The 12240-nt window shown below is 34.0% G+C and overlaps 1 protein-coding gene across 3 annotated transcripts in view; it reads left to right on the top strand.

Annotated features, from left to right (window-relative positions):
• Window positions 1-11999, top strand: part of TXNL1 (thioredoxin like 1) — a 39164-nt gene extending 27165 nt beyond the window's left edge. For 2 of the 3 annotated variants that reach the window (XM_079718042.1, XM_079718044.1), the window contains 2 exons: window positions 395-499; window positions 11765-11999. In XM_079718042.1, coding sequence (XP_079574168.1) covers window positions 395-499; window positions 11765-11839 — 180 coding nt within the window. In that variant the 3' untranslated portion in view covers window positions 11840-11999. Of the gene's footprint in view, window positions 1-394; window positions 500-6589; window positions 6752-11764 lie in introns of those variants that run through there. The other variant, XM_079718043.1, reaches the window with a different exon arrangement.
• Window positions 12000-12240: the final 241 nt, after the last annotated feature.

Raw genomic sequence — 12240 nt, 5'->3', positions numbered from 1 at the left:
TCCTCAGTGAAAAATTATAATTTTAGTAAAGTTTCAGTAGCACTCTGCCTATTGTAATTATGAATTTCTTACTCTTTCAACATTCTCTGTAAATAATTTAACTATAACCCTTCCACACCATCACACTAAATCATCAAGAACTTGTGTATGTGAGTGTCTTGCTATGACATCCCTGGAGAAGGTAAGAATAGCTGGGCAAACAATAGAATTAATAATGCTATAGGAGTACTAGTCTAAATGTAATTCAGATTAATCCTTACAAAGAATGGAAGGTATTTTTATTAATAACCTAAGGAAATTGATTAAATTTAAAGCATGTTTATAAAAGAAGGAGTGTAATCATTAATGTAAAAATTCTTTCCTTTTTTGGTTGTGTGTGTGTGTGTGTGTGTAGATATTTGTTCAATCCAATCAAGGTGAAGAAGAAACAACAAGAATTTCATATTTTACTTTTATTGGGACTCCAGTCCAGGCAACAAATATGAATGACTTCAAGCGAGTAAGTTTGTTTAAATGATAGCTAGGAGAAATAAAAATAACAATTTTAAGGAAATAATTTTAAAGGTATCAAAATCATATGTCATGAAATTTTATAAGGTTAAACAGAACAGTAGTTTCTTCTAATCACATTTTTAGATTTCTTACTAAACGAAATCTCTAATAAAAATAAGTCCTACTGATACAGTGTCTATTAATGAATGGCATCCAAATAAGAGGGGTAAAAATTATTGTTTGGTTATAGAAAGTAGTTAGGAATAATGAAAAATAGTAGTAGTAAGTTAAATCATTATTAATGAATTTTTAAGAACTTTGCTTGCTTATATTAAGATTTTGATTATCATTGTTTCTGATGAAAACATATTTAAAATGGCAATTTTAATCAAAAAGAATGGACTCAGTTTTACTACACTGAGATGCTTTCAAACCATGTCTTCATGCTGAAAGAACACATTTCAGCAAGTAACTATTCAGTGAACAGGCATATATGTATGTATTCAGTGAATTTTTTTGTTTTTGAGGACATAGTCCTAAAGTTTGTGAAAGAATTTATAAGTTACATGGGACCTTTAGGAAAGAGAACATTTTTTCATTCTTGGAACTACTTCTAATTGGTAACAGTTCATTTAGGATGACTCTTAAAATATACAACCACAGATCATAGATGTACTTACCAGTACAGAACCCAGTTGCTGTACACAGACTAAATGTGCAGCAGCACCGGAGATGTAGGTTTTACTGGGTTTCTGATGGCTGCATCTGGCGGGCAGTCTAGAACTTGGGGTGATTATAAGAGAGGAAGAGGTTCCCTAGCACTGCCAATGCCTGGAGGAAGAGGCACCTGGCTTAAAACTTAGAGCCCTGTTTGGGGAATTGGAGCCATGGAACACCCTGAAAACGTATTCTTTTTGATGGCACTGCAGATCTAATTTTAATCCAATAACAGAAAAATTCATAAAATTTCATAACGGTGGATGAGCTTATAAAATTGTACACTGTTTTTGCAAAATTGATAACCTTGACAATAGATATTTTAATGTCATTTTCCAACTGCTATCTTTCTGTCTCACAGCATAGTTAACTTTTGGGAGGTTTAGAAACAGTTATTAGATCTGTCATGTCAAATGTTTGACATGCACATAATGACAGGTCAGAAGAAGCAGAGATTAAACATCTACGTTTTTATGATATGAAATATGCTGCACTGGGAAACTGTGAGCAACAGAGTCGTTTTGGCCGCCTGCTTTGCTACTTTGCTTGTTTGAATTAAATGCCATTGGATTTGGCTTTAACGGTGCCTTGCATAGTTTCTTTTTAGCTCAGTTCTTTCCTAAGATCTATTATTCTAAATCCTATTATTTCCTCATATCGTTAATTCGGCTCTGGTTTCCTGCTTCTCACCTCAGCTTATGCTACTTGATTTCCATTTTTCCTTTAGGTAACCCCTGCTCTATCTTGTCCATCTTCTTACCAGCCTGCCATTCAGTTATAGTTTTTCTAATGTGCGTTAATAATTGTCCATCTAAGGATGTCTCCACCTCTTTGTTTTTAACATTCCCCCCTCACATCCCTTCTAGCCTATCTTCTCTCTTTTTTGACTATCAAACTACCTTTTTTTGGACTGTCTTCAGGATAGCAAAGGTATTTTTCTTTTCTTGTTTGAGAGTATTTGTGTTTGTTTTAAAATGCTACATGTTTAGGTACTTTTTTACCTTATTGAAAATTACTGCAGAACAGTAGTTCTCAAAACTTTCTGGTCTCAGCACCCCTTCGCAGTACTAAAGATTATTGAGGACCAATATTTATCTAATATTTACCATTTTAGAAGTTAAAACTGAGAAATTTAAAAAATATTTATTTACAAATAAAATCATTGTTAACACAAGTAATATTTTAAAATATATATATTTCAAAACAAAAACTAATTTTGTGAGAAGAAGAGCATTGTTTTTACACTTTGACAAATTTGTTTATAGTCTAGCTTAATAGAATCCTCTCATTCTCATATCTTCTTCTGCATTCAGTCAGTTTTGCTATCGTAAGTCATGTAGCCTCTGGAAAACTTCATTGTACATTTGTGAGACAATGAGAGTTAGTTAAAGAGGCAAATAACAATTTAGCATTATTATGAAAATAGTTTTGACCTTGAAGACTCCATGAAAGGGTCTCAGGGATGCCCAGCCTGGACCACACTGAGAACTGCTGTAAAAATAATGTAATGCTATAATGGACTCCCTTCTTGGTCTTCTGGACTTCTTAATCCATTGCTTTTAATGTTTGATAAATTTTAATTGGTTGAATGATTTTCTTATATATATTAATATTACATTTTCTCTCAGTAGTTTCCAAATGAGTTTTGTTCTTGTGTCATTCACTGAACTCTAGGGTTATTCCTCAAGAGTAAGCTAATATTCCAGTTTTCTTCATGTTGTGCTAAGTCAACAACTTCAGTGTAGGAAAACTGCAATTAAAAAGCTAGCTTATGTTTAACTGAAGCTGGCCTTGTGTAGAGTCACTTATTAAAAACTATCAGTGAGCTTGGTGTTTGTAGTAAAGGAAATAAACGACACATGGTATGGTACTTGTTGTCCCTGTGGTACTATGCTAGGTATAGTCATAATCTCTGCCAGTAACGAGTTTATATTGTTAAAGGGTAATGCACAAACATTTGGAATGCTAATCAAAGTTAATCAAAGCTTAGTTCAAGGCTCTCTTCCTCTACAGGGTATTCTTATCCTTTCCCAGCCTGGTGATATTTCCTTCTTCCCAAGAATGGCTGGGAAAATATCAGAATGTTTTGTGGAGGAAAAGGGCCTAGAACTAAGCTGTGGGAGTAGAAATGGATAGAGGAAAAGATAGCAGTGGGCACTCTAGGTAGAATGGAAAACAGGAACCTTGGGCATGGAAGTGGGAAGGTGCAGGTCCTTCATTCGAGGATAGGTCAAGTATGGCACTTCTTTCCTTTATTTAGTCAGTCTGAATTTTAAAGGAATTGCACATAGTAATTGGAATTTAAAATTTCAGTATAGATTGGGCATGTATTTTATCAGCACAGAGAGGAAAGTTTTGATACCTCTATGTAGTGAAGAGAACTGTGTAAAATGATTTTAATGAATGATAAAATAGAATTATGTAGCATTTTCAGTTTACATTTTTATGTTGTATGAGTTGTTTCTAGATAATTTTAGTTTTCAGAATGTCATTGATCTCCTTATGTCACTGAGATGACAGAAGCTAAGGTAATGCTGGTGAATCTCGGATGTGGCTAGAAATCTTAGACCACCTTGCATGCTGTTACAGCTTTAGAAGGTTATACTTTTCAGATTTTGGAGACGAGAACATACCTTCCACTGGTCTGTTTTTGGCTCATAAGAAGCATTATGCCCTGATTATAATATATACTTAGGCTTTCTGTTGTAAATGGATTCTTTGTGTTGCAGCATGAAAAAAGCTTGCCATTTTAATTGGAAGTAGATGTTTTCTTTGCTAAAATATGCTCTTTACATGGATTGCTTTATTTGAACACAGAAGTAATATAAGTATACAAAACTGAGCAAAAATGAAGGGGTTTCTGCTTCTTAGGGAATGAGGTGCATTTGAAAGGCAGAGCAGGTTTTCTATAACTGTAATAAAAATAGACTTTTCTTAACTGGCCATTCACCGTATCAGCTATTTTTGTAACATTTTTGTCTGTTTATTTTTCAGCTTTTTTAATCCAACTCAAATGAACTAAACCCAGAAGATTTTTAAAAATGAAGTAATATAAAGATTGACCTTATCTCACTCTACTCCCCTCCTTGCTTCCCTGCTCATCTAGCACCTGTCTGCTCTCACCCTTCTCATGTTCTCACCATTGCTGGGGCAAGATTTCTACAGCTTCTATCATCTGGATCAGCCTTCTTTGTTACCTAAATGTCCTCAACTGTCTCTTCTTCAGATCTCATTCTAGTCATGTTTCTCAGTTGGCCTTTTATTTGTTTTGGTGTTTGTTCTGGGCTTGCAACTAGGTGCTTTAATTTCATTACCATACCAGGTTGCCCACCCAACTTTTGGTTACTTTTTAAAATTTACTCTCTCCCGTCTCATATTTAATTTTGTACTACATTTTGAGAAAGAATTTTGCAATAAAACTGACATTGTTGTAAATGTTTTTAGATTTAACTAGTTAGATAATGTTTTAATCTGATCTAAAGTTTAAATTTTATTTTTTAGGAACTATAGAATCATTTTGGAAATCAAATATGAGCAGTTTCGTCAAGTTCTTTTATATCAGTACTAGTGTAATATATTGATTAGGCTGAATTTGAGAGACGTGGGTTTTCTTTTCTCATTGGAACTGTAGCCCCAAAATCTTTTTGCTGATTAATTGTGGGCGTGTCCTGTGCTTTGCCAACGCAAGTGAGTTCAAGGCCAGTTGAAAGACTTATGGACTGAATGTTAGGCTGGGTTAAAATATTAACATAGAAGATCAATGGACTCTTTACTGAATAAATATTTTTGACATCTAATTTTGATGTACCAAAATTTTTGTTTGTCTGAGGTATAATACAAAGACTTAAAAATGAATAAAAGAGCTTTACTTTTGTGGTGAGAAACTCCATATTGGAATGCTGAATTTCTTCTTTTTTACAGAGAATACACATTGGCAAGTTGAGAGTTATCAACCTGTGAAACAGTATGCAGATTCATGTCTTCTACTGTATCACATCTGTTAAAATTAAAATTTTTAATATTAGTTTTTGTTTTCTTTTGCTTAATCTAATAGCTCTGTGTTTTGTGTGTTCCCAAGGGATATAACGATCAATAATGCTTTCAGTGTTTATCTGCTTAAATTCATTTGCGGTACAGGGAGTGCCACCTCCCCTTCTTTCTTAGGAAAGCTCCCCCCGGCTCTTAAAATCTAAATTTCTTAACTCTCATCCACGTACTCTTTTATGAGACTATCTTTTGTATCTTTTTGGCTTCTTGGGCTTTTTAACACATGGTTTCCTTGGATCAGAGAGGAGTTATTTTAAAGTAATAAAAGTGATTTTCCTCAAGATGGGGAAAAGGGCATTTCTAGCATCACGTGATTAGGAATTCAGTGGAAAGTGTTTTTATAATCTTTTCCCATGAATGACATTGACCCAGCCATGTTCTATTTTAGACCAGACTTGTACTGAAGACCTTTGCGAGTTTTACTTGATTCATATACTACCGTTGGGACCAGAATCAATTTAAAATATGAAAATTATATTTACAGACATACATAGAAATTTTTTTTGTATACAAATATATGTTCAATAGCTTGCAAGTAGATTTCCTTAGAGGAATTTCTGCCATGAGAATACATTATTGTAAACTTTAGGTTTAAAGTAAATTGTTTGATTAGAACGTAGTTTTAGAGCCTTCCCACAGAGGATTTGTTTTCTAGAACTATTGGTAGAAACCAAATTTATTCTTTACATTTTTATTCTGCTACATTTATAGCAACTAGAACATTTTTTAAACCCTTCAGTAGAGAGTTTTTCTAATCATTGCCTGAAACAAGGTTTATTCTTTATCATTTCAGTAATACATTGTAGCAATCAGGGTTTTTTAAAAATAGAAACTAGGCCAAATTAGTCATTTTTAATCTGTTTTCATTGCATGTCTGCATATTGATAGAAAAGTCTAGAAACCTGTCATCTTGGGCATGAAGACATAAGTTTAGCATACTCTTTTAATTGTACATTATTTTGTGATCGGCATTTGATATCTCATTGCCTAAAAATAGTATGCCAAATATGTTTCACTCCTGTAGCATCATCTTTTTATTAACTTCTCTAAACTGTCAACCTTGTTTTGAAAAATTGCATTACTTTTTCTTAAAACAGTGTGGGAAACCAAAAATAACCTGCATGTGTTTTATTTTTAATTTCTAGAGGCTGGGAAGAGAGGGAGGGTCACAGTGTGCTTCAACAGTGAAGATATACTGCATGCCAAAAAATTGCAAAGATAAAAATTAATACCAACTTTTAAAAGTGATTACAATTTGTAATATTATTTTTAAAATAACTCATATTTCTAAATCAATAAGAAGTACATATAAAGTTATTTTTGTTCTTCCTAGGTAGTTGGCAAAAAAGGAGAAAGCCACTAAGGTACAAAAGACACTGGAAGACTATATTGCAGTCAGATCTACAGCTCCTGGATAATTGCTTGATTCTCACCAGAGACTTTCAATATTTCATTCATTGCCATTACCAATAAATCATTGCTTTTGTTCAGATGATATCACTAGTGTTTCTCTTGTAATCTTACTACATGGAATTGTAAATAAAAGTAACTACTTTTGCCAAGCTTAATTTTTGTTGCTCTAAATAAGTATTTTCCCTTTCCATTTATTTGAAAATTGGCCATCTTCTGATTTTAGCAGAGACATAAGTGTCTGGTAGCATACAGTTCAAAAGACAGTTTCTCTCTTTAGAGGAGCAGGACTGTTTTAGGGAATTAAGGAGTGTATGTGCGCTCATGTGCACACACAGGAAGTGGTTTTGATAAGTGGACTTCGAACGGCTAACCATGTTCCAGTGAGTAACTAACTCATATGTTTGTTAAACAGCATTTGGGTATCTGGGCTATAGACATTACTCAAATTATAAACTACCAGAATTAAATAAGTTTAATGAGATTTAACTGTTCTCACCTAAAACTATTAGTTAATGGGACCACAGATTTTAAACCCTATTGGATAAACTTCTAAAATTTGAGTTATTTTTTTTTACTAGTAGAGGTATGTTGAAATATGACAGTAGGGAAAAATATAGTACTATGAATTCATGAAGCAACAGGAATTGATCTCTTTTAATCAAGCATTTAATATTTTAACTACCAAAAGATACAGTGTAAATATACAGAGAACATGGTTTAAGGTTGAAAATGAATTAGCCACATATATATGTTTAAAAGGTCTTTCACAAAAGGCTGGCAAGACAAAGCATCTGTCCCTTATTTTTTAAATCTTAAGCTGTAATCTAGAAAGTACTAATAAATTTAATTTTTAAATTTTTCTATTTTTAAAATTAAAATTTAATTTTTAAATTTCTCAGTATTTTAAAAATTCAGTGTTTAAAAAGAGTACATAAGACTTAAAATTTTGATTCAGTTGATAATAAATTTGAGGACCTATTTGTCTAGGACTTTGGTCAAGATACTGATTTGAGTCACCAGTGTATTTATCCATGTTTCTGAAAAAAATTATGCACAAGTTTTGGTGGTAAAATAGTCACTTTCTGAAACCCCAATGTCATTAAATGATGTTTAGTTTCTTTGTATGGAAGCACATTAGCTGGTCTGTGGTGATGTCTATTTGATGGTTATGTTGCCTTGGGTCAAGGGGAAGCAGAAGGGCAAGAAATAAAATGAAAGTTTATAACACTCCTTAATATAGACCATCTCAGATTAATCACGTCTGAAATTAAGAGTAAGATTAATATCAAAAGTTTTGTTTTACACTGTTGTACACTTAACAACCTTTTTGGGTAATTGTTGAAGTGCCTCATCTTAAGTATTGATGACCTCATCCTATTTATACTCGACAATTTGAAAACCCAGTGAAAATAACTTCATATCTGTAAAGGACTGGGCATCAGATTTATATTGTTTATGTGACTTTCTATAACTCGTTTGCAATATACAAACATTTCATAATTATTCAAATTGTAAATAGTGAGAAATGAATGTTTATAGGTAACTAACATGTTTCACTATGGGAAGTTTTACAAATAAACATGCATAGTTGACATTATTTAAGTGACCAAGCTGAAATGCTGATGTTTTCTCCTAAAACTGTGTGTGTGTATAGACACACACACACATATATACATATTTATATGTAACACTGAATTTTCCAGATGAATAGGAAGAGCATAAAAAAATATAACCTTAGTTATTGTAATGGTAGCCATCCATTACATAGTGCTTTCTAGAAAACAGATATTAGGTTTATTGTTTGTTTTGTCAGACATAGCAAAAAACAGAACAAAACTTTTCTCTTGATTTTACTTATATTTTACATCAGGATGCATTATCTGGTGTGAAACAATAATGAAATAGCCTATCCATAATAGAAACAAAAATATTTCAGTACAAAGTCGTTGTCAGCCTAAGGCTGAGGGCAAAGAGTAGCACGCAGGCTACCATACTCTTATGCCCATGGAAGACATTTACAGTCCATTTTGGTCAGGTTATCCCCCAATCTCGTTCTGTTGTAGGTCGCTACTTAATCTGCTGGAGTTGAAATGTGAGTTGAAACCTGTCTGCTATCTTTGTCTCAAGGCCTGAGGATGTATATACTACATTTCTTGCAGCATTTACAGGTGTGCTGTTACTGTACATTTGGGCTCAGTATTTTATTTATAGCTGCCATCAATACACTTGACATGGCGAGGGTGCTTTTTAACCTAAAACAGTTCAAATCTTCCTATCTTCCTCTTAATGTCTAAGATAAATCTTTAATTCTGTAATGAGAAGGAAGCATTGGAGTTAAGTAGATCAGTAAACTTACACCCTCTCCTTTGTGAGTTTTAAAGAATGAAAGAAATTTAGGGGTTACCCATATTTCTTGTATTAATATTTATATAGTTTGGTAGATTACGTTTTGTGTAGGTGTATATCTTTTCTGAAATTGGTCATTTCTAACCTTAGATTCTTTTTTTTTTTTTTTTTTTAGAGAAGTAATTTAGAATAAGAAATCTATTCGCTGAACACTAAAGGAGAACTTTGAGGAATATCATGTTCACTTAGCTTTAACATCTCATTGATTAGAGGTGATGTTCTGTGTTTCAGAAAGTTTGCCAAACACATTGTTTTGTAATATACATATAGCTTGTTTGTTAAGTAAGTGATTTTAAAATATTGAATATTTTATTCCTCAAGCCTATTGCCTCAGGCAGCATACTAATGTCATTTTAAGCGCATTTTCACATCAAGTTTTATTTTTATTATTTATTTTTAGATTTTTTCTTTTATTTTTAAATTTTTATTTTTTAAATTTTTATTGGAGTATAGTTGATTTACAATGTTATGTTTTAGGTGGCCAGCAAAGTGAATCAGTTACACATATACATATATACACTCTTTTAGATTCATTTCACATATAGGCCATTACAGAGTATTGAGTTCCCTGTGCTATACAGTGGGTGCTTATTATCTATTTTATATATAGTAGTGTGTTTATGTCAATCCCAATCTCCCAGTTTATCCCTCCCTCCCCTTACCTCCGGTAACAATAAGTTTGTTTTCTATATTGTTTTATTTTTAGATTAATACTTTTTTTTTAATATGCCCTACCTCTATATGATCAAGTGGGCAGAGTGGAGATTTTACAGGCAAATAAAATTACTTTTCAACTCTGTGGTCCATGCAAAATTATTAATTGGAGAATGTAGCACTAAACTAGGCCCATAAGGTAACTTTAGAATTTGTATATTCCACTAAAATTGTACACAGCTTAGAATAATATTAAGATCTTGCTATGTAAGATCTTAAAATTGTACACAGCTTAGAATAATAATCTTGCTATGTAACCCTAAATCTCCTCGGGCATTTCTCCTTCCTCTGTACTTACTATGCTTCTCCATGGGAAGAGGAAGTTTACTTAGGAATCCTGGTAAATTGAACAGGCCAGAATTAGTTGTGAAACATGATTTATTGTGTTATACTTGGACATACATTTAAGATATTGACATGTGCTACTCAGGAGCAGCATCTTTGAAGTTTGTATCTCTGCTTCTACTAGTAAGCTGTGTCATGTCAGGCGAGCAACATCCTTAGGAGCTTGAGTTTCCTCGAGTAAAAAATAGGAACATTACCTCTTAGGCTTCTTGTGAAGATGAAATGGCTTTACTTTGGATCAAGGATAAAGAGTTGTCTTCTGTACCCTGCTCCCCCATCTCGCTGCCGCAGCTTTGGGGCATCATTTTTTGCTAAGTGTAGTGCAGCAGCCTCCTGATTGTCTCCTAGCCCCTGATCTGGCCTCTGTAATGTGTCCTGCACGTGGCTGCTAGTTCTCCTTTTGAGGTCTTCCTGTGAGCCCTCCCTCTCCATCCTTCTCTATCCCCCAAACCCCACCCATTTCCCCTTGTGTGGTGCACCTTACTAGCAGTTACCAGAATGTACTCCGGTATCTAATGCCTTCCTCTGACCTAACTTGTCCACCAGACAAATTCCTATTCATCTACAAGGCTCAGTACAAGCAAAACTGATAGAAGTAACACATAGTGATTGTGTAAGCCTCCTCTGCTGCCACAGTACCCTGGCACCCTGGTGCACAGCAAACTGCACTGTAATTATTTGTAGTCTTATTTACAGGCTTACCAGCAGTAATGCCAGGACTTGTCCCTAGTACCAAACCAAAGTTACTTTGTTCTCTGTCACCAATAAAAGTATTGAACCAATTCTCAGGTTCCAAGAGGGGATGCTTGAGGTAAATCTGAGAGGTTGTAGGAATTTGCAGTTTAGCAAGGTAAGGAAGAGAGTTCAGCAGAGTAAAGGAAAAGTGCATGCTGTGTACATAAGAAGACTGAGAAATAAGATTTCTGAGGTGAGGGAGGAGATGAAGCTGGAAGAGCAAGTAGAAACCATAGCATGAAGCTCTTCTTGCCTTGTGAAAGAGATCAGGCTATCCTTAGTTTATGGGAAGAGAAGGAAGCAGAGAGGAGTCCACAGTGATGCAAAAGTGTTTCACTTTTATATGTAGAAATGTTGGTTCTTAGGAAAAGCAGCAAGTTGGGAGGGGAAGATGAATATAGTTTCGGATACAACATTGCCTTGAGCAAAGTATCAGATGATTTTTTTGGCTTTAAGGTGGAGATGTCTATTAGGTACACAGGCAGGAATGTGGTTTTAGATCTTAGGGCTAGAATTAGGGAACTAGGAGTCATTTAGGTCATGAAAGTTGAAATAGGTATATGAATGGCAGCATCTAGAGAGAATATAAAGGGGGAGAAGGAAACTAAGGAGCAAATACTAGGGAATACTAAAAAAAATTATAGAATTAGCTAAAGAGGAGCCTGAGAGCAGACTTAAGTAGGAAGGAAAAACAGGAGTTAGTAAAGTGGTGCTAAACAAATTCAAGAGGGAGTAGACATCATTATCAAATGTAGAAATAGTGAAATTAATAAGGATATCCAGTTGGAATCCAGTTGAAATTAGTAAGGATATCCAATATCAATCCATTAAGCTGTGGAAACAACCTTTGTAGTGCTTATTAGAATCATTAATTATATTAATCTTTTGGTTGAAGGTGGCATCAGCAGACAGCTGGATTCTGAAACCGTTCTGGCAAAGGAATTGCGAAGCTTTCATAGTCTATCGTTGAACACAGTTTTACAGGACAATTAGCAAGGCATGGAGGTTGATGGCAACATTCCATACAAGAGTATGAAACACTGCTTTGAAGATGTTATTAAAGGCTTTAGTCTTTCCTTATAATCAGGTGCTTTTTCTCCTGTATTTTGTTTGTAATTATAAATTTTGTCCCATCAGTCATTCTGGCACATTCTTTTATGACTACTTTTATTCTCTTAAAAGTTTTTGATTTTACAAAGGTGATTCCTCTGTCAGATTCCTTAGTAATAAGATTTCTAATTTTATAGGGTAATATTGAATGTACAAATGGTTAAAACCTGCTTTTCTGCGTTTTTCAGTCAGTAATAGAAAACTCCTTCACTGGGTCCCTATAATCTCCCCCTGACCAAGGACAGTAAAAATAGTGGGGCA

The sequence above is a fragment of the Hyperoodon ampullatus genome (genome assembly GCF_949752795.1).
Source record: "Hyperoodon ampullatus genome assembly, chromosome: 13".
Taxonomy (NCBI): Eukaryota; Metazoa; Chordata; class Mammalia; order Artiodactyla; family Ziphiidae; genus Hyperoodon; species Hyperoodon ampullatus.
Note: the sequence above shows the minus strand (reverse complement) of the source record. Positions and strands in the feature narration are given on the sequence as shown.